Source organism: Orbicella faveolata, unplaced genomic scaffold (genome assembly GCF_042242905.1).
Source record: "Orbicella faveolata isolate gen_17 unplaced genomic scaffold, um_ofav_v1 contig_34, whole genome shotgun sequence".
Taxonomy (NCBI): Eukaryota; Metazoa; Cnidaria; class Anthozoa; order Scleractinia; family Merulinidae; genus Orbicella; species Orbicella faveolata.
Window position 1 is genome coordinate 21,150,505 of NW_028301563.1, and position 22,885 is coordinate 21,173,389.

The 22,885-nt window shown below is 40.9% G+C and overlaps 2 protein-coding genes across 2 annotated transcripts; one reads left to right on the forward strand and one right to left on the reverse strand.

Moving 5' to 3' along the window:
* Positions 1-5,570: 5,570 nt before the first annotated feature.
* LOC110064048 (epoxide hydrolase 1-like) lies at positions 5,571-22,444 on the reverse strand. The gene is made up of 4 exons (XM_020771051.2): positions 21,587-22,444; positions 16,764-16,930; positions 7,218-7,470; positions 5,571-6,074 (listed from the first exon to the last, which is right to left on the reverse strand). The coding sequence occupies exons 1-4, from the start codon at positions 22,324-22,326 to the stop codon at positions 5,825-5,827; spliced, it is 1,410 nt and encodes a 469-aa protein (XP_020626710.2). The 5' UTR covers positions 22,327-22,444; the 3' UTR covers positions 5,571-5,824.
* On the forward strand, positions 11,640-12,368 carry LOC149105249 (uncharacterized). Its single transcript, XM_089270764.1, has one exon. The coding sequence runs from the start codon at positions 11,640-11,642 to the stop codon at positions 12,366-12,368; it is 729 nt and encodes a 242-aa protein (XP_089126890.1).
* Positions 22,445-22,885: the final 441 nt, after the last annotated feature.

A 22,885-nucleotide genomic window follows, 5' to 3' on the forward strand; every position in this document is an offset into this window, starting at 1 on the left:
CTTATGCGAGATACGCGGAGAAATTTTTTACCCAAATTTATAGAGATTTGTATGGAGACGCCATGCTGGTGCCCATCCGTATGGGCACCAACATGGCGGCCGGAAACCAACAGAAACATCTGTCACTGAGTTTTGCTACAAAACCGTGAATTTATCCCTCGAGGAACTCTAAAATACTAAAATAATACTTTTTCTAAGACATGAACTGTTCAGATAGCCAAGTTCCCCGAAATAAGTCACTTTTTTAACCATCATGTCAGGTCTCTAGGCCGTCATGTAAATGCCGCGTCACGCAAACGCTTAGAAATTCTAGCTTAGTGTATCACAAAACCAAGAACCCATTCGGAGCCAAAATTTGTATGAATATTAGTTTTTAGCTGCTCCTATACATCATTAAAGTAAAATCTGAGGAAGATCAATAGTTTTGTAGTTCGAATTTTAGTGACGTCATGTGAAAACCAGCTATACCTCGCGCAGTAGTTCTGGGGTTATTTGAGCTAAACTGTGATTGGCTTAGAATTCCCACGTCAGAGAAATCGTTTTCTGGCTCGGGTTTGCAGACGTTATTTTTCGGCGGAACCAAGTGACAGCCGGAAATACGTCTGCGTTCGCAGGCTCACACTCACGGGACCCGCGCTAGAGTCCGCTTAATACAGGGTGTCCGTTGAAAGCAGGTTCCCTCAGAATTCGTCTTGAAAGGGTGAAATGGCATTCTCCTAAACGGTCGAAACCTCTAAAATATCGTATTTCCATGAACAATGTCAAGTATCTGAGGTAACAGTATCTATATCGATCGGATTATGGGAAGGTTCACAAAATCAAACAAGAACAAAAGTTTTGTTAAAAAAAAACCGAATAATAAATTATCCTATTTCTGTGACAGCTCTTAGTCGGCAAACTTAAATTACCGATCTATTAAAACGTGGACAAAAAGAAAAAATGCATCCTTTTTCCAGTGTCCGTTTGATACAGGTTTCTAACAATAAAAATGACCACAAAACCAAGTTTAACCTGTCCGCGTCCGCTAAGTATAGGTGTCCGTTGAATACAGGTATTTTTTTTTACAGTAAATGTGGGAAAAGAAAAAAATGGGACTTGCCGCTTAATAGGAGGTGTCCGCTTACTATGGGGTTTGCTTAATCGGGTTTGACTGTAGTAAAATTCAGCAAATGAATAAACATGGTCATTCGATTTCCTTTGTTTGTGTCCTCTGAACCTCACTGCCAGGCTGAATTTTTATATTTCGAAAACGGTCTTTTCTTACTAGCCTGCGAGCTGGCTCACATTGGAGCACAAGCGCGCATTGGAGCAAAAGCGCTCGCGGCGTAGCTGCGAGCGCGAAATTGAGAGAAAGTTAGCCTGCTCTGATCTCTTAGATTACGAGTAGTCCCTCTTTCGCGCGAAATCCTGGGGGCGAGGAGCGCCTGAAAGGAGGGACTACCGCCTAAGCCAGGAAATTTGACCTTTCACGGCCGAGTGATTTTTCGGTGTATGTTTTCTCATCTTGAAGTCCTCTTGTTATCGCCTGTTGTCAATATTCCCGGGTGATATCCTAAATAAAATTGCTCTACCCTGGGATCTACTCTACTCTTCAAGTAGCGAGGTAAAAACATGTCGTAAGAAGTATATCTTCGTTCAGCGAAACTATCAAAGAAGTCCGGTTTCTGGTGAATGTCCGGTTTCAAGCGAAATTCCGGTTCAATCTTTCAAATGGACGCCCTGGAACGGCAGAAAGACCAAGCTAAGTGAATTCATATTCACTGAATTGTTCTTGGACGATGCTGTTGAGCGACGAAATCACTAACACGCTCGCAGTCGGGTTGGTGGTGGAGAGCTTTGTCAAACAAAACACTGGATAAATATAAATCTTTGCAAAGCCTGTTGGCAGAATCGCAAGAACATCACGGCTTGCGAAGCGCGATTCCAACGCTTCGATTTGCTCCAGTTCCAAAACATTCTTGTAAGACGTCGCACGTATCTCGAATGTTGACAACGCGTTGTTAACACTCCTAAATAAGCCAATCATATTTTTGCGTTGTGAGAGCAACACATAATTCAAACTCCCTGGCTTAGGCGCAGGCGTAGGATCTCGCGCGGCTATTTTTTTTCTCGCGGTTTTCTTTCGCGTCTCGGACGCACGACCGATTAAGCGAAAGAGGAACCACTCGTAGTCTAATGAGTACAGGTGAAGTGTATAAACTTTGAATGAGTTCGGTAACGTAGTTGGGGGAACGAGTCATGCTAGAATACGTCGAGCACTAAAATATCACATGGACGGTGGATGAACTTGGAAGACACTGAATTTGGAGGTAATTTATTTTCGTCTTTGTGCGGTATTTTGGATGTTAAAAAGTATTTCTGTCACATGACCGATCAGCCAAGTATTCTGAATTGAATTTGATTTACAGCAATGCAAAATGATTTCAAGTTTCGTTGACATAAGCCCGAGCTTATATTTCATCTGCATCAGGTTTATTAATGGTTTATGCAAGTTTATATTTAGACATGTTTAAATCGACCGGCTGGAATTGACTACCGTGGTTTGCTTTCCAGTGCCATGTTTTTTTATCATCAGATAAAAGGTCATTGACCGAGGCATCAACATCCATCTGCTCTCTCGATGAAGATGATATTCCCGCCGCTTGGCTAGGTTTGTCTTGTGAGAGGTTTGACGGTTTATCGTCGTTAAAATCACCCTCGGTGACCTCCTCCTCACACACATACCTCTCAAGAGTTTGGGTTGGGGAATAGCCGAGAATAGCCTTGTTCCATAGATTTTTGCAAAGCAATGACCTGAGCGCTCACCATGTCTTCATCGTTTTGGCGGGAGTCAATTATGGCCTTTTTCCCATCATTGTCATTGGCGCGTTTCGAAGGCTTGGAGCGTTTCTCTCCTGGTACCGGGTGCACCAGCACATGAATTTCTTTCGATGTTTTACTAGGCGAAACAGGCGGCATTATGTGTGCAAAAACCAAGTTTTTGCAGGAGAGACAAGACAATCCGTTCACCACGAAAGCAACAACGTACTGAGATCAGGCAGGCGCAGTGCCATCTCACGTGATCCCTCTGGGGTGACAAGGTGGAATCTACCATATACGGCTAAACATACGACCAGTGGCGTCCCAACGTAATTAAACTCGGTTCCAGGGCTCGAACAGTTTTTGGCTTGAAAAAGTCAATTTCAGCAGCAAAAAAGCGTATTTTCCGTAAGTATTAGCAAACATCAAGCCATAATGATAATAATAATAATAATAATAATAATAATAATAATAATAAAATTTATAAACACTCTTTTTCCTTGGCCATCGTAGCTTTAGAAGAAACAAAACACAAACCGCGGTGATAAACATGGAACCAAAACGCATGTTAAACAAAGTTAATTTCCTTGACGTTTCGTATGTACAACATACATCTTCGGAAGTGACCGTTAACTAGATTACAATCGAAATTTAAACGCGAAGAAAAAGAAAAAGACTGGTATCTAATAACATGTAACAAGACTAATAGTTAATAACAAACAGATGAGTCTGCCGGAGAGAGAGAAAAAAATTACCATAATAATAATAACAATACAAAATGTTAGTAAAGAAAAAGTTTTTCACTGCCAACGTTTTCATTCAAGGCTGGCTTTAAATTGGTTCCATGTTTATCACCGCGGTTTGTGTTTTGTTTCAATTAAATTTATATAGCGCTAATTATATAAAATATTCATAAGCACTTTACATTTTAAAATATAAAAATATTAAATATACATATTTATAAAAATTTAAAATATAAAAAGTAGCGTTACAAATAAAAAAAATAGCTAAAAGTAATAAAACTTATTACTGAATGTTATAGTCTTTCCTGAACAAATATGTTTTTAGCCGGCTGTTTTTTAAACTAGTAAATGTTTGGCGCCATCTGACTTTTTCCTGATAAGATCTGAGATATAACGAGGAGCCACACCGTTTAACGCCTTGAACACAAATATTAAAACCTTAAACTTTATTCGAAACGCAACAGGTAGCCAATGAAGGTCAATTAAGTAGTGGGTGATATGATCAAATTTAGGTACTAGGCATACAAGTCTTGCTGCAATATTAAGAATTTTTTGTAGGCGGTTCAGTTGATATTGTGGCACTCCAGAGAGCAGTGAGTTACAGTAATCTAGGTGCAACGTCACAAAGGCGTGAACTAAAATTTTAGAAGCCTCAGTTGAAATGAACTTCCTACGTTGCCTGATGTTGTAGAGACCCTTAAAAGCTTTGCTGCAAATGTTCCCAATAAGAATATCCATTGCCATATGCTCATCGAACCAAGATCCTAGATTTCTAACACTCTTAACAGGCTCGATAGATGAGTCACCAACCGTGATGGAATTTACATTTATCTTCGAAAGTTGACCACGAGAGCCAATAATCAAGAATTCAGTTTTAGAATCGTTTATCATAAGACGATGAGTGACCATCCATGTACGAATATCAGCAATGCACTTTTCGATAACATGAACTGCCCTGTCCTGGCTGTGCTGCGAATCTGGTTTGAACGAGAAGTAGATCTTAGTGTCATCCGCGAAGGCGTGGGCGGAGGGAAAGTGGTTTTTAACAACATCAAATAACTTAGACGCATAAAGGAGAAATAAAACTGGACCCAAGTAACTACCTTGAGGCACTCCACAAGTCAAGTTAAATACATCTGATAGACTATTGTCGATAAGGATACGTTGTTTCCTTCCAGATAAGTATGACTGAAATCACTTAAGAGCACTGTCCGTAACGCCAAAGCCATTTCCCAAGATATTCAAGAGAAGAGAGTGATTGACTGTATCGAAGGCGGCACTAAGACCCAAAAGTACAAGAAGCGTAACTTCCTGTTTATCCATATTCAACAAAATATCGCTTTGAACTTTAAGAAGCACAGATTCAGTGGAAGAAAACCGGCGATATGCAGACTAGTAATCAGGTAACAATGCATTTTCATCACAGTGACAAAGAAATTGATCGACAACAGCCTTCTCGATAATCTTTGAAATAAACGGAAGGTTACTCGCTGGTCTGTAGCTCTTAAAGTCAAAATCGGATCCTTTCTTCTTCTGCAAAGGAATCACTTGGGCGGTCTTCCACTGATCAGGGAAATACCCCTCAGATAAAGAATAATTAACAATAGCTGTGATCATAGCAGCAAAAGCGTCAATACACGATTTCAAAAGCCACGTCGGTAGAGGATCAAGCTTACAGGTCGCGTCAGAGGATCTTTCAATTAACTGCATAACTTTGTTTTTAGACAGCGCAGTGAATTGTTCCAATTTGACTGAAGGACTTGGGCGATCAACACGTGAAGGAGCCTCAACGCAAATACCATCAATGTTCTCCATAGTCAAATTAATCTTCTTGATGAAAAACTCTCCAAAATCATTCGCCAGACGGACAGGGTCAGTTTATTTAGGAAGGATAGGTCCAAAACCCTCACGGCAGAGTGACATAATTATGGGCATGTTGTTTTTAAACTATTAATCTGTTAATAAAGCTTGTTGTTGTTATTGTTGTTTGAAAGCATAAAATTGGGCAAACAAAACAAGACATAAAAATTTCTTTTCAGTAGGATTTTATTAGAGTTGATCATTGTAGGAACTAAAGATAATCTAGGATTTACTCCTACACAAGCCTGAAATTTCACTGTTTCAATGAAAGCCGAAGCGATTTTCTGCAAATATATTCTCAAGAGAACATTATACAGAATGAATGGTAAGTGTAGCAAATTCAGAGACTCAGTAATGTCATGTAACTATACAGGTAATAAAAATCACAATAGGCAGCTCAGGATTGTTTCCTTGTTGACTCTTTAATGACTTGTAGCTTGCTTCAATGGCTGCTCTTGTTTTTTTGCTGCAATGCGCTTTTCTACCTTTTCAACAAACTGAATGACATCGTTACTAAAGATCTCAGGTTCTTCAAAGGCAGCAAAGTGCCCACCGCGAGGCATCTCTGTGTACTGAACCACATCAAGGAATGAATTGTGAATCCAGGGTTCTGGGACGGGAAAAAGTTCATGTGGAAAGTCAGCAAATCCTACTGGAACCGTAATGGGAATCCTATAAACAACAAAAGAAAACATCAATAACGGACCACAAATACCGACGTTTCAAGCAAACCTAAACCACCCTGTGTGTCAGCCGGCAACCTCTGGTACGCGACCACTCTTCAAAAATACCCAATTATTCCCAGTCTATAGCTAGAGACAAGAGACTGTGATCAGAGTGCCTTGCCAAAGACCATCAGCAATGTCAAGGCTGCTACGTTGAAAAGCTCCAACGCATGTAAGTGGCACACGACAAGGACACTATTTAGTAATTTTTAGTCATCTTTAGAGTGAAGATTCACCCTGAAGAGTAAGAAAACGTTAGGTGATTTGGTGAACATTGTAACAAATATAATCCTAACAACAAGCCTCCATTTAAAGAAGCATATCGATAACAAAGACAGCGCATTTTCAAATGAATTGTTATCGAGCATAAGGAGAAAGCCCAGGGCCAGTCTCGTGCCACTATTCAGCCTCCACAATGCGCTGTAGTTATTATATTCGAATCCAGATCAAGATGCGTAGCACGTACAAGCGTACCGTGTTGCAGTTTCATGAGCTGTGGAAAATACTGGAAGCCGCTTCCGTTGGAATGCGGCTCTACTAACCAATTACGTTCGGTAACCGGGTGCACAAGCTGCACATGCATGCCCGGCCAAACAAACTCAACATTTCAACGCAACAGATTGCAGACATTGCAAAATTGTTGCGCATAGCATGTTGCACGCGTTTGACCAGCCTGTTGCAATATGTTGCAAGATATAGTGTAACAGGGTGCCAAACGTAGGCAACAAGTTATGAGCAACAGTGCTGCAATACGTTATCTCAAGATGTTACATGCGTTTGACCAGACCTCAACACAGGCTTCACCAAATTTTCGAGAACAGTTTGTTTGAAGAAATCATATTTTACGCTGGTTTGTTTGGTTCAGCTACACGCAATTTTTTTCCACGGATAGTTTTGCTATTAGCATTTGAGTAAAGCCAGACATGTTGCCAAATTCAACATGCAGTAAATCCAGTGTTGATCAACGAACGTAGAAACTCACATCTCAAGGTTCGACACTTCCTACACGCAACTCGTAACACCAACTCGAAGAATACCTAGTCCCAACAAAAACTAACGCTATTTTAATAGAGAAAATTTCAGTTTTCACCTTAATGCAGAACGAAGTTCATGTCTGTGCATAGCTTCATAATAGAGCCTCATTGAAGAAGCAATTGAATGTGTTATCCAGTAGATCATCACATTTGTCAACAGTTCATCCTTTGTAAAGCAGGATTCCAAACAGAATGCAGTGTCACTAGTCAAATTACAGCCACTCCACATTGCAAACTTCTCCACTATGTATGCAGCTAGGCCAGCAGGGGAGTCATTGGTTGCTAACGCAACGGAATGAGGGCGCGTTGCTGAAAACAAACAGGACAACACATCATATGATATCTCTGGTGTCATTTCACATCATATCAGTGACTAGTGTTCTCTCCTAACTCCAGCCTGCGTAGCTTGGCGGCTTAAGCAATTTTTTAAACAATTTGAGTGCGAGCGCACAAAGCAGTTTAAGCGATTTGAACTCAAGCACACCCCGGGGGTGGGGTACTTCCAGAAACGTTGGGTGGGGGTGTGCGGCCCTCTTCCCAAAGCCCTTACCCTATTTATGACCAAAATCTGCGTTTTTTGCTACCTCATTTATGACCTGTCCAAAAATTCGATAGCCTATTGTTGACCGTTGCGGCTGACACAGTTGCCCCAAACAAAAGTTATGAGGGGCTTTTTTTGACGGTTTTATCGATAAAGATGAAAAGGTAGCTTCTTCTAAGAAACATACCCTATTTAAAACCAAAATGGCCAAAATCGATACCCTATTTATGACCAAAACGGCTGAAGAACCCTACCCTTTGGGGCTGAACATACCTATATAGCCCATATAAGGGAGTACCCCTCCCCGGAGGAGCGCACAAAGCGGCGAAGCCGCGAAAACGAGCGGCGAAACCGCGAGGAACCGCCTGCCTGGATTACCCGCATTTTTTATTGCCGCCCCCTATTACATAATTGGACAACCCGATGACAGGTTTTGTGAATCGTATTAACACAGCTGATCAGAGCATAGATCGTAATAGGAAACTTCCAGCCAACTTGGCAGGGAGAAGTCACTGTGATACTGTAGAGTCTATCAAAACACCGGTCAAAACAAAACTATCCGATGTGGTGCTCGATGGCGGCGAAGGGCAAAGGTCAAGGGAGGAATCGAGACGATAATTGATTGATGTGTTAGTCTTCTGATCCAATGGCAATGGTCCGTGCGCCAGCGTACTGGACTAACAAAAAATGCCGGTCATCCGTGCAGGCGGTTTCTCAGTTGTCTTTCTCCCAGGCTGCTGTGTGGCGCTCGTTATCGCGGCTTCGCCGCTTTCTTAGCGCTTAATTGCTTCAAAACCGCCAAGCTACGCAGGCTATCCTAACTCCAGTTTCTGCACCTTGAGTTTTCTTCGTTATTTAACCATTTTTCTCTCATTAAAGTTTGCCCTGAGAGCACGAAGTGCACTTAACAAATGAACGTGCGAATATCGACCGTAGTAGAGGTGACAGAGACAACTCAGTCACCACACTTGGTAAAATTCACACAAACAATGGCGTATCCATTGTATCGACATTGCACGCCGAAATGTTCAGGTTTCCATCACAACGCTCCTTGATAAACGTTAATAGCATTACTCTAGCCAAACAGTTGAATCCAACGCTTGGGAATCCGCAATCCAAGACTCTCTTGGATTCCTTTACATGTGGCGAGAAAACACCATTCGCTCTTTCCATTATAGAGGGGGACATGGGGATTTGCGGTGTTGCGGTGTTGATGTTTTTTTCAATGCGGTGATGCGGTGAATAAAATCTCAATTTGCGGTGTTGCGGTGATCTCAAACCCTACGGTGTGCGATGTTTGTGTTTTTCAGGCTGCGGTGTTCGGTGAAATGAAATTGTTTGCGGTGCTAAGTTTTTTTGATCTACCTTTCTCAAACCTAAATTTGACCTAAAATTGGGTAAGTAAACTTCGTTAATCGATGCTAATTTATGACAAACACGTACCATTGAGGTAAATAATTTGTAAAAAAGACAGACCATCACTTTCTATAGACCGTTCGCGTTTTTACGATAGGTCTTCCCTTGATACTATAAACGCCAAGATGGCGGCTGCTAGGAGCTTCGGGTCTCCAGTCTTTGTGGCGTTTACTGTGGTATTTTGTCATCTTATATTTTCTGACCTACACCAACAGCTCACTAAGATCACTGCACGGCCATTTATGGAAAACCAGACTCCTCCATCATCGTGCTCTGAGCGAAAGTTGTTATTCAACTTGGTCATCTCATAAGAGCCTCTTTGGCGAAGCACGGACTCCGAAGATCTCGTGTGGGTTTTTCAAAATGGTCGAAGCATGGCCAGACAACGTTACTAGTGGCTGGACACGACCCACCCATCGACATTACTATCTACTCAGATGCGCCTACGAATCCTGGCCCACAATACGGGAATAAGATCGAGTCTTTACCTACAAACAGTACAAAGACGAAACCAAAAGATCGGTCGCGCCATTATTCAAATTTGGTTCAAGTTCCATTGACTGCACCGGCAATTGTTTACAACAATAGACCACAGCTAATAAGGTGTTGTGTCTTGAATGCCCAGTCAATTAGAAACAAAGGGCCTGACTTTGTTGACTATGTTTGTGATTCCAAAGTCGACATTGCTGTTATTACCGAAACCTGGTTGAAATCTGCTGATTCCGCTGCTAGGATTGCTGCTACACCGCCAGGATATCGGCTATTTGATCATTCTCGCCCAGACAGAAATGGTGGTGGCACTGGTATTTTGGCTCGGGACTCGCTTGTTGTTAAACAAGCTAGAGCGGGTATTTGTGATACCTTCGAGTACTCTGAGTGGATTATTGTGTCCGGCTCTGCGCGTCTCCGCCTAGTTGTCATCTACAGGCCGCCCTACTCATCAAGTCATCCGCGTACTGTGGGTATGTTCGCCACAGAATTCGCTGAGTTCCTAGAATCGTTTGTCATGACAACTGAGCCTCTTGTGATGGCTGGTGATTTTAATATCCATGTTAATATCAAGACTGACAACGACGCGGCTAACTTTTTAGACCTACTGTCATCGATGGGCTTACATCAGCATATTGACTTTCCTTCTCATATCTCTGGGAACACTTTGGATTTGCTGATATCCGGAACTTTGAAGTCTAATCTTATACAAGATGTCCGACCTGGTGCCTATTTCTCTGACCACTGTTTAGCACTTTTCACTATAAATATTTCGATACCTCAACTCTCAAGAAAGAAGGCTACTGACATAACAGCATTTATGGAGGATTTGTCTGCTTCAGGATTGTACCAGGACCCACCGTCTGAGCCTGCGAAATTGATAGACTGTTATAACACCACGCTTGCTGGATTACTCGATCGTCATGCGCCGCTAAAAACCAAAACTGTCACGGTTAGACCCCAAGTACCTTGGTACTCGGAGGAAATCCGTGAGGTTAAGAGAGCACGCAGGCGCGCCGAAAGGAGATGGAGAACTACCAGGTCTGTCGCTGATCTCGTTTTATTCAAACGACAGAAACACCATGTTATGCATTTGAAAGAAGCAAAATCAGCTTTTCAAACGGATTTTATCAGCCAGAATTCTGATAACCAAGGCAAGTTATTTCGTGCTGAGAAAAACCTTCTAGTGGAAAAGAACTCGTTATGCTTCTCGGACTATACGGACAAATCAGCGCTTGCAAATGACATTGGGAAGTACTTTGTGCAAAAAATCAGCCGACTGTGCGAAGAGCCTGACCAGGGTTATGTCTCAAATGATCAGGATTATGTCATGGATGACAGTGTTGTAAATAGTGACTCTATAATTCCTCCGACTCGTAACAACAACAACAACAACAACAACCATTTATTTGTACTCACAATTTATAAAATAATTACAATAAACATTAAATTAGTATAGAGTACTGCCTGCCCAAAATAACCATAAGGGCTAAAAAGAATGGGCAAACATTGAGTTACATAGATTATTTATACAGTTATCGGTCGGTAACACACTTACACACACACTCACAAATATAAAGATACAAACAGAATGGAAACTTACAGCGGAACAGAATATATCCTTAGCCGAGGATGATGTGCGTATGCTCATTGTGAACTCTAAATCAACATCCTGTTGCCTCGATCCCATACCCACGCACTTACTGAAGTCCTGTAGTGAACCACTTATTCCGGTGATCACCAACATAATTAACAGCTCGTTGGAATCGGGAATTTTTCCTGACAGCTGGAAAGAGGCCGTGGTCATACCACTGTTAAAGAAACTGGGACTCGAATCTCTCTTCAAGAACTTGCGTCCTGTAAGCAACTTGGCTTATATTTCCAAGCTCACTGAGCGCGCAGTATTCAATCAGACATACGACCACCTTGTCCGGTCCGGTCCGGTCTCTATCCGCTATTACAATCGGCATATCGCCGGTATCACAGTACGGAGACAGCGTTGGTGAAAGTTGCTAATGATATTCTATTGAATATGAACTCGCAGCGTGTTATACTACTTGTCCTCTTAGACTTAAGCGCTGCTTTTGACACCTTGGACCACGCGATTTTGCTAAAACGCTCGACCACTGATTTTGGTATAGGCGGGAAGGCTTTAGAGTGGTTCTCGTCGTATTTGTCGGGACGCAGCCAGCGTGTTTTGTTTGAGGGGGCTACATCTGATAGCTTCGATCTGCGTTTTGGTGTCCCACAATGCAGCTGTCTCGGCCCGCTTCTGTTTGTGGTTTACGCCTCCAAGCTTTTTGAGATAGTACAAGTCCACCTGCCGAACGACACGCAACTTTACCTGTCTTTTAATCCTAACAGGGCTATGGATCAAGTGAAGGCATTGGAAGCTATGGAGCGATGCATTAGTGACTTACGTAAATGGATGTACCGGGACAAATTAAAGATCAACGATGATAAGACTGAATTTCTTGTTATCGGATCGAGACAACAGTTGCTGAAACTTAATCACAGTTCAGTCCGTGTTGGCATGATCGATATTAAGCCTGTTAAGGTAGTGCGTAATCTAGGCGCCTGGTTCGACTCGCATTTTTCTATGTCGACCCATATTTCTAAGTCTTGTAGTGCGGCATTTTTCTGGTTACATAATATCAAGAGAATAAGCCACTTTCTGCCTAGGGATAAATTAGAAATGGTATTGCATGCCTTCGTCACAAGTAGAATTGATTATTGTATGGACTACCGGACTGTGAAATAGCTAAATTGCAAAGAGTACAAAAGGCTGCAGCTAGGCTGCTCATGTCATGTAAAAAGTATGACCATATTACGCCCATTTTGATAAATTTACACTGGTTACCAGTAAGATATAGAATTAATTTTAAAATTTTATTACTCACTTTCAAAGCCCTCTATGGCATGACACCTAGTTACATCATTGATTTAATTCATATTAAGACTATTACACGCTATTCGCTGCGCTCTACTGAAGGTGTTTTATTAAAGCATCCTTCGGGGAGAATGAAAAAGTCATCTGGTGACAGATCCTTCAGTGTGGCTGCGCCCCCTCTGTGGAACGCTCTTCCTGTTAGCCTCCGCATGATCAAATGTATTTCCACTTTTAAGTCTAATCTTAAAACGTACCTTTTTAAATTAGCTTTTAATATTTCTTAAATATGTATATATAAATAAATGATGTAGTGTGTTTTTTTAATTATTATTATTATTATTATTATTTTTAAATTTTATTGTAGATTTTTAATACTTGTATAGTTTTAACAATAAAGATTAGCGAAAAAACTGAGCAACGACGTTTCGGTGTCATCCTGGCACCATTTTCAAGTTAAAAAATATTTGTGCGAAAAGTAAACTAATTTATACCAATGGTAGAGGTGCGAAATTGAATAAATTAAGATTAAGATAGCTGTTCAATGTTCATGTTCATTCCAATGAGGTGTCAAACACTGGTAATGAGTTCAGTGTCTGTTCAAAGCCTAAACAAATACTTTTGCGCGAATGGAGTCTGACTGTGTGTTAAGGCTCGGTTTCTTCTTGTGAATCCACAACATTTCGTGGATCAAGCAATCGAACTTTCCCTGACATTTCTTTAGGATCTTAAAGTTGTTAGTCAGGTCACCAACTGTATCAACTCGGTGTTCATTTTGAAGGTGTTTTCCGATGGCGGTAAATCGGTGTTCCTCAATGCGCTTGTAAAGATGACGGCTAGTGTAACCGACGTATTCTGCATCACACAGATCACATATATAGTTATAAACAACGCACTGTTGATTGATCAAAGATGGTTTTGGCTCTTGTACTTTGAGATCATCGCCAATTTTACGGCTTCTGAACACCGGCTGTAGTTTGTGATCAAGTTTATTACTCAAGTCCGAGAGATGTTTCTTTACTATGTCCGCTGATTTCTGGTCTTTAAAAGGCAGGACAATGCGGTAGATATTCTCTGTTGGAGGCGTCGATCTTGTGTCTGGTGACATCACTGAATTAACGAAACGGGTGACGGTGGAGTTCACAAGAGAATCTGAGTACTTGAGGTTAGAAAAGATCAGTTTAAGGCGTTCGCATTCTGTTGAGAATAGTTCCCATGTTGAGGACAAGCGGTAAGCACGGTTTAACATGGTTTTAACTAAAGATCTTTTATAGCGGTTGTCGACATGACTTTGGTGGTGTAAGAGGAGACCAGTGTTTGTGGGTTTACGGTAAACACTTGTTACCAGCTTGCAGTCCTTCTTGCATATTTCAATGCCGACAAATGGTAGCTTACCGTTAGATGCGATCTCCATGGTGAAGGATATGGATGGATGACAGTTGTTCAAAGTCTTCAGAAAGGCTTCTGCGGTTGGTATGTCTTTCATTGTGGCTAGTGTATCGTCCACGTAGCGTCTGTAGAAGTCTGGCAACTTGTTCTCGTTTTGTAGCTTTTCGTCGATAGAACAAAGAAAAGTATTGGCCATTAGGGGACCCAAGGGAGAGCCCATCGCTACTCCATCAATTTGTTGGTAGAGTTGACCGTTAAATTGAAATAGCTGGTCCTTTGTTGCTACTGACAACAGTTCAATTAGATCAGCTTTGCTGATGTTTAGATGGTGTGTTTTGTTGAACCAGTTGTCAACAAAAGCTCTATCAGCAAGGATCTCGATGGTTTCTTGTAGTGGGACGTTCGTAAATAGCGAAGAGACATCATAAGATACTAGGATGTCAGATTTTCCTTCGCTGATGAGATTCGCAATCTGAGCCTCAACGAATCTGACATCCTAGTATCTTATGATGTCTCTTCGCTATTTACGAACGTCCCACTACAAGAAACCATCGAGATCCTTGCTGATAGAGCTTTTGTTGACAACTGGTTCAACAAAACACACCATCTAAACATCAGCAAAGCTGATCTAATTGAACTGTTGTCAGTAGCAACAAAGGACCAGCTATTTCAATTTAACGGTCAACTCTACCAACAAATTGATGGAGTAGCGATGGGCTCTCCCTTGGGTCCCCTAATGGCCAATACTTTTCTTTGTTCTATCGACGAAAAGCTACAAAACGAGAACAAGTTGCCAGACTTCTACAGACGCTACGTGGACGATACACTAGCCACAATGAAAGACATACCAACCGCAGAAGCCTTTCTGAAGACTTTGAACAACTGTCATCCATCCATATCCTTCACCATGGAGATCGCATCTAACGGTAAGCTACCATTTGTCGGCATTGAAATATGCAAGAAGGGCTGCAAGCTGGTAACAAGTGTTTACCGTAAACCCACAAACACTTGTCTCCTCTTACACCACCAAAGTCATGTCGACAACCGCTATAAAAGATCTTTAGTTAAAACCATGTTAAACCGTGCTTACCGCTTGTCCTCAACATGGGAACTATTCTCAACAGAATGCGAACGCCTTAAACTGATCTTTTCTAACCTCAAGTACTCAGATTCTCTTGTGAACTCCACCATCACCCGTTTCGTTAATTCAGTGATGTCACCAGACACAAGATCGACGCCTCCAACAGAGAATATCTACCGCATTGTCCTGCCTTTTAAAGACCAGAAATCAGCGGACATAGTAAAGAAACATCTCTCGGACTTGAGTAATAAACTTGATCACAAACTACAGCCGGTGTTCAGAAGCCGTAAAATTGGCGATGATCTCAAAGTACAAGAGCCAAAACCATCTTTGATCAATCAACAGTGCGTTGTTTATAACTATATATGTGATCTGTGTGATGCAGAATACGTCGGTTACACTAGCCGTCATCTTTACAAGCGCATTGAGGAACACCGATTTACCGCCATCGGAAAACACCTTCAAAATGAACACCGAGTTGATACAGTTGGTGACCTGACTAACAACTTTAAGATCCTAAAGAAATGTCAGGGAAAGTTCGATTGCTTGATCCACGAAATGTTGTGGATTCACAAGAAGAAACCGAGCCTTAACACACAGTCAGACTCCATTCGCGCAAAAGTATTTGTTTAGGCTTTGAACAGACACTGAACTCATTACCAGTGTTTGACACCTCATTGGAATGAACATGAACATTGAACAGCTATCTTAATCTTAATTTATTCAATTTCGCACCTCTACCATTGGTATAAATTAGTTTACTTTTCGCACAAATATTTTTTAACTTGAAAATGGTGCCAGGATGACACCGAAACGTCGTTGCTCAGTTTTTTCGCTAGTCTTTATTGTTAACTGTATTTCCAAATTTAATCTTGTATAGTTTTAGGTTATTTATTGTTGTAATGCGCTTTTCATCACCTGGTATGTTAAAAAGCGCACTATAAATCAATAAATTATTATTATTATTATTATCTTCAATATGCTTCGGCTGCCAATCCGAAGCTGTTTTCATTTATACGTAACTTGACAAGTAACTCGACCTCTGCCACCCGGAGTTCAATGTTCGGTAGACACGTGGAGGAGCGAGGACAGAAACAATGTCTTTATTTAGTGGAAAATTGTTGAGGTACAAAAGTATTATTTAAAGTGTTGATGAACTAATCACGGCGCTAAAAATACGTGTTGCGGTGACGGTGTTTCGTTGACTTTTCTTGCGGTGATGCGGTGTTCGTTAGTTTTTTTTTTTGCGTTGTTGCGGTGTTTAGAACCCCCCGATGTCCCCCTCCATTATATTATAATGTAACTGGCGGTTCAGCGGCATGTTGTGTCCAACGATTCAAAAAGAGTATACGACGATGGGGCTCATCATAGCTAAAAGCAATTCAAGCCGCAGTTAAGGGTCTTTTTTTAGCGAGTTACTCTAGCGAATTCCGCTGAGCTGCGAGTTATAAAATCGTATTTAAGGTTCACCAGTGAGCTATGATACCTGTGTTATAAGTAGCCCATACTGAAAACTGAAAATTGGATGTAATAAAAGCTTGCATATTCAACCATGAACCTTATATTAAAATAGTAACAAACTGTGCCAGTGAGTAGATATTTTTTTAGGATTGGGGAAGCACTGGAATAGTACAAGGTGCCGCTCAACACGGTGAGGTGAGGTATAAGGTAAGGTTTCCGATTCATAGCAGTACAACACCCAAAAATTCACACAGTACAGATTCCTTTCTAACCTTTGGCCTTTTAAGAATTAAAATTCATTCGTAACTTACAATAGAACTATTTACATGGACATGTACCTTGTATGTGGAAATAACCTCCTTCACGTAGCATTTTAATTAGCAAATTCATTACAGGGAAAACCTTCTTTTGTTCCTTCTCTGGGAAGAAGAGTTTGGCCTGAATAAATGACAATGGTCCACGGAAGAGTATACCGAACATGTTCAGATGAAGCCCACGGATTTGACTGCAAAAAGACATCAAAAATAAAACAAGTAACTTAATTGACAGATCAGTGATAACATAAAGTAAACTCTGCATACCATGGACGAGTGAGTCTTGACAAGCAAGTTTTCTTAATTTTCTGAGTTTCATACATCAGCTATATATGTAAAAAAACGTCTGGAACAACCATTCCACTGTTTTTTTGTTTTTTTGTTTTTTTAAACTTCGTTTGCTGGACACCTTTTTCACAACGTACCACAAATGCACATGGCACGTTTGTAATTTGAACCCCTCACGAAGGCATACCTCCATGGGTACATCGAGGAGTCACCACAGGAATTAAGTGCTTGCTATGGTGGTGGGGAATGTAGTACCACTTGGGAGTAGGGGTAGTGGGGAATTTTAACGATATTCGTCCCCCAGTAATAGTGAAATATATGGAAAAGAACCTCGATACAACGAAACCTCGTTATGGCGAACATATTTTGCCAGTACCCAAGTCCTTCGATAAATCGAGGTTCCACTGTACATTTCCATACTGCAAACCAACACTTGGGACATTGCAGAAGTTCAACTTGTTGGGTATTCAAGCAGGGTTTTTGTTTAGAGGCTGGAGCCCCGATGTTCCGCGATGTTTTTTCGGATCCGGTTGTTTTACATTTCATGTCCGGTAACTTGATAACAAATTTCAGATTTTTTTTCTTTTTGACTTAGCATCTTATGAACTTACGTACTAGAGGATAACAAAATAAGCAATTCCAGTCAATACTTCAAAACCGCCATATTAGCCATATTTTTGTGCTTATCAAGCAGAATATTAGACTACGAGTAGTCTCTCTTTTGCTTAGTCCGTCGCGCGCGAAAGAAAACGGCGAGAAAAGCATGGCCGCGCAAAATCCTGGGGGCAAGAAGCACAGTAATAATAGCGAAAGGGGGACTACTCGTAGCCTGTCAGGATATTTGACTGTAAGAGAAATGAAGAGAACTAACGATTTTTTCCCTTGAAACCCAAAAGAAAACAAGGTATGGCTAAGGTTTAGGGCATAATGAGTCTGAATGTTTCATTGCATTGACAGCAGCCAGTAGAGAGGGTGATTTGATGAAACGGTTATGCACCTGTCATTGAAAACCCCCACAGTCCCCCCCCCCCCCTCTTCCACCACACCCTAGGGAAACATGGGGTATTAGCCACAGAGCAAAACCCACCAAGGATAATGCCCTACATATAGCGGAGAGGTTTTCGGGTCTAACCCCTACCAACATGAGGATAATGCCCCACACACAAGGGACCTAAATTCTAAACTCACAGCATTACTTTCGGAAGTGTGATTGATATTCATTTTTTAGTACTTTAACTTTTCCAACAGGAAATGTCCAGCCATTCTCCCTCTAGCACATTCTTTCTAACAATCCTTGCACATGAAAAATAATACAACTTCACACCGCAATGCAAACTGTCACGTCCCCTCATGTTTCTGACAATTTTTTTTTTGAAATATTTTTTTTAAATAAGTACTAGTGAGCAGCACACAGCAACAGATCTTGTCAACTTGCTTTATTTTCTCTGACCCGATTTAATTTTAAATCTGTGAACCCTAAAACTAAACATTGTACATTCCACAGGATTTTAGTCATCTCCTGCATGTAATGTTCTGTAGGTGTTTTTCTACTGTTCATTGTCGCCTTTGTACTCTAAAGATTAGGTATAAAATAAGTTCCCTTTAGCCACCTTGTTCAAACTCCCTGACAAAGTCGCTGTTATCAGACAAAACCACTGGGAGAAAATAAAGCTCTCCTGCTGTGAGCTGCTCAATAGTAATTATTCAAAAAATTTCAAAGAAAAAAATAAAAATAAGGCAAAGCACCTGCTACCAGACTCTCATTTCAGACCTCTTTCATACCGAGTTATTAAAGTGCCCTTCATGCTACTCCTCCCTGCTCAGGCAAGGCATTGGACATCACGCAAAGCAAGGGATAAAATGTACTAATCTCCCACCCCAAATTTACTGGGCCATTCCCATAAAATGTTTCAATTTCCATCACCTTACTTCCCATGAAAGTGGGTCAGTCAGACAAAAAAGAGAGAAAACTGACAGAGGGAGCCTGAGTCCAGGATAATGCTGTTTGAAGAAATATTTGTTCTATAGCTTTTTTTTTTTTGCATTCCTTTGCAGTTGAGTAGGTTCATTACAAAAATCACCAATCAGCATGGTTTTCATAAAAGAGAATTTGAATGGAATTTGGGCTACGAGTAGACCTTTCAAGACCTTACGACAGGAATTTATTTCCCCCAAGTCAAGACTGCCGGCCGATCTACGATCCCTGTGCAGATTGTCCGTGGAACTATATAGGTGAAACTGGAAGGTATTTACAAACGAGAAAGAATAACATATTAGGAACAAGAAAACCTACAAAAACGCTTCAAACATTGCCACTCATGCATGGTCAAATGGCCACTCTATTTATAGACTGTTCACAGCCCTCTGTTTTCTCCTCTTTTTATTTGATCGTTTAACACGTGGATAGGATTATGAGAGAACTGGATGCCAGCACAAAACCGAAGACTTGACTGGTGGGGGGTGGGTATCGAGAAAAATTTCTTCTTCTTGCTTGCTTCACTCGCAAACCCCAGCCCCCATCCCCGCATGCTTCGAAACCATTACCTAGACAATATTCTATTCTATTTATCTATTATGAACCCCATATGAGCATCTTATTTCTTCACAAGTATCCTGTTCTTCTTATTGTATTTTCTTTTACCACAGGGACCCATACAAGCAACATGTCTGTTTGTATGTTTGAAATATAAAGAAATGTATGGGAATATTGAAGAGTCTTAATATCGTACTCTTATATCGAGTCATGTCTATGTTAAAGCTCAAAATAAACATAAACCTACCTCAGCTGTTTGTGTATTATTGTTTCTGCGAATAGTAACAGTCAACGCAAAACCCACCAAATTGCTCAAAATCACCATTTTGAGCTGCAGAAACAACAATGCATTAGTGACTTCACCTATTGTTATAAATATGCCAACCAGAGAAGTATTGGCTAGTGAAACAAAGAATTCTTTTGTTTAACATTTTGAACATTTAAATAACAAAAACAACGTTTGTAAACAAATATCTTCTTCATCCAAAGACATTGTCACGATCCAAAGAAACCTCAGTGAAGACATTAACAACTTATGTCGTTGGTTCAAAGAAAACAAACTGATAGTCAATTTAAGAGAAGACTGAGGCTATGCTCTTTGGAACTGCAAAAAGAATCAATCTTGGAGGAAATGAGCTTGATATTTCCATTAATGAGACATGTGTCAACAATATGTTTGTTTACAAGTACTTGGGCATTGACCTAGACCCAAATTTGAACCTTACATCACACTTTGATAGCATTCACAAGAAAGCAAAAGGCAGAGCTAACCTCTTAAGGTTGGCAATAGACCAAAAATGTGCTGAAACAATCTATAAAACAATGATCTTGCCCATTTTTACATACTGCAGATCACTTGGTCTTGGTTGGTCAGACACCCAAAAAAGTCTGATTAAGAACATTGAACAACGAAGTTTGAAAATTATTGGTAACAGCAATCTAAAACTACCATCAGCAACTTAATTATGTGCAAAAGCAGTCAGTTTGTCTTTGACTGTCTTCAAAATAATGTTTGCACCCCTTAAGACCTACTTTGAAAGATCACTTGAAGCTAAGAACACAAGGAACAATGATTTATCAGTGAAACTACCTAAAGTTTGCCTTGAATTTGGGAAGAAGAACTTTCATCATCAAGGAGCCAAGATTTTTAATGAACTACCAATCGAATTTAGATCCATAACTTCAAGATTTCTATTTAGCAAAAGCTTAAGTGAACATTTTTACCTTTTTTTACCTTATTTTCACTATAGTTTCTTTTACAGGACCCCTCTGATAACAGTGTTTAATAAACTGATGGGCCACCACACTATTTGTTATTATTACTGTTACTGTTACTGCTACTGCTACTGCTACTGCTACTGCTACTGCTACTGCTACTGCTACTGCTACTGCTACTGCTACTGCTACTGCTACTGCTACTGCTACTGCTACTGCTACTGCTACTGCTACTGCTACTGCTACTGCTACTGCTACTGCTACTGCTACTGCTACTGCTACTGCTACTGTTACTGTTACTGTTAATGTTACTGTTACTGTTACTGTTACTGTTACTGTTATTGTTATTATTATTATTTTGCCTCGCAAACAGAGCTCTGCATTGATAGCCAAGTTGTAGCTTTATTCAGCAGACATAGTGCATAAATCGACCATATTAATTCCCAAAGAACCCTCTTGAGGCCAACACCTGCCATTTCCCAGAGGGTGGCCACTTAATAAGGTTCAACCATAATTAAAAATTCTGCCTGTCAGACAGCATATCTGGAAATTTTTTTTCACTTTTCTATAAAAAGTGGTTCGGTGGGGCGATGGATGAGAAATGAAACATTTCATCGGGATGGCCATGCGACTAACATGGAGTTTGCACAATCAAAACTTCGAAAGTTCAAAGGCTAAGGTATTGCCAGCCTTGCCAGATGTATTAATTAATAATTAACCCTTAATTATTGGTTAAGTGGCCTCTTTTCAAGCTTCCCCTTAATAATGGAGGTTTGACTGTGTAATGGGTGATTCTCAACACCGATCTCACCTTGGATTCATTAGCGCCATCGCTCTTGTAATCGCACTTCCCCAATCACCACCCTGAATGTAGTAAGACTCGTATCCAAGGCGCTTCATCAACTTGCAAAAAATGCGGCCAGCTGCAAATGCCTCAAAGCCTGGCTTATGGGGTGCCTCTGATAAACCATAGCCTGGAATCGATGGACAAATGACCGAAAATGCATAATCATCTGTTGAAGCGGCTATCAGCTTTGGGATGACTTTGTAGAATTCATAAAACGACCCTGGCCACCCATGTACCAACATAATAGGCAGCAGTCGTTGACCTTCCTTCACCTCAGGTTTATAGTGCAGAAAGTGAACATCCAGTCCACTTATTTTGGTCTTGTAATGTTTGTAAGTGTTGAGAATTTCTTCTTGTCTGCGCCAGTCGTACTTCGTTCTCCAGTATTCCACTAACTCTTTCACGTAATCCGGGTTGATACCGTATTCCCAATCGATTCCTTCCAGGTTTTCAAAGAAGTAAGTCTTGGATAATCTTTCCTTGAGATCATTCAGAACTTCGTTTGACAGGCTGATGGAGAATTCTGTAATAGTGGTCACCTCAAGTTCGTGGTCTGTTTCTTGTCCTCTGCCCCACCATTGTTTGAGTTCTAAACGCGGGGGTTCACCAACAGAAAACAAGAATCGACTAACAAGAGTGGGAATAACTGCCACTGAAACACTGGCAATAACTACGAAAACTGCACAGTTCGTCTTACAACCCATTTATGGGCGACCTGGTCTAACTTCTGCGGTAAGAATTTTCAATGACAAGTTATCACAGCCTAAATAAACAGTTCCCTTGCGCCGCAGTCAGCTTGGTGCAGGTCACAGCTAGCTCGACCCAGATCATTGCGTTCACATAGTGTAACGCAATCCTAATCTAGTGTATCGAGAATTTTTGGGAAGAATTTGTTCACCGACTTGCCCCCCCCCGCCCCCCACCCCACAGCAGGGGCAAATTACATCATTAACGCATGCTCGCAGTCACGTATTCGCCGTAAAGATTCGAAGTGTGTGTATCATGCTCAAAAGCATGAAACAGCTCACACAATACCATTGATATCACCGTCGAAATCGTCGTCTAGCTCTAATATAATACAGGCAACAGTGATCCAACATCCTACATTTTAAATAAGCGCGAAACTCGTTTTGCGAGTGGAAAAGAGCAAGACCGTCCTTACCCGTCGTGATCCATTCGCCACCAAGAAATATTCCTCAGCCCGGAAATTTTGGTTGAATGCAAATTTTCCGAGTAGCTTGCATTGGCAAATGGTCACGATGA

Bases quoted from the DNA above. Each gene is read 5' to 3' on its own strand.
- LOC110064048 (XM_020771051.2), bottom strand. From the start codon at position 22,326: ATGGGTTGTAAGACGAACTGTGCAGTTTTCGTAGTTATTGCCAGTGTT. The intron at 7,471-16,763 runs GTACATGTCCAT...GTTTGTTTTCAG, and splicing joins AGGTTATTTCCACATACAAG to CAACGCGCCCTCATTCCGTT. The intron at 6,075-7,217 runs GTGAAAACTGAA...TGTTGTTTATAG, and splicing joins GAACTTCGTTCTGCATTAAG to GATTCCCATTACGGTTCCAG.
- LOC149105249 (XM_089270764.1), top strand. From the start codon at position 11,640: ATGAACTCGCAGCGTGTTATACTACTTGTCCTCTTAGACTTAAGCGCT.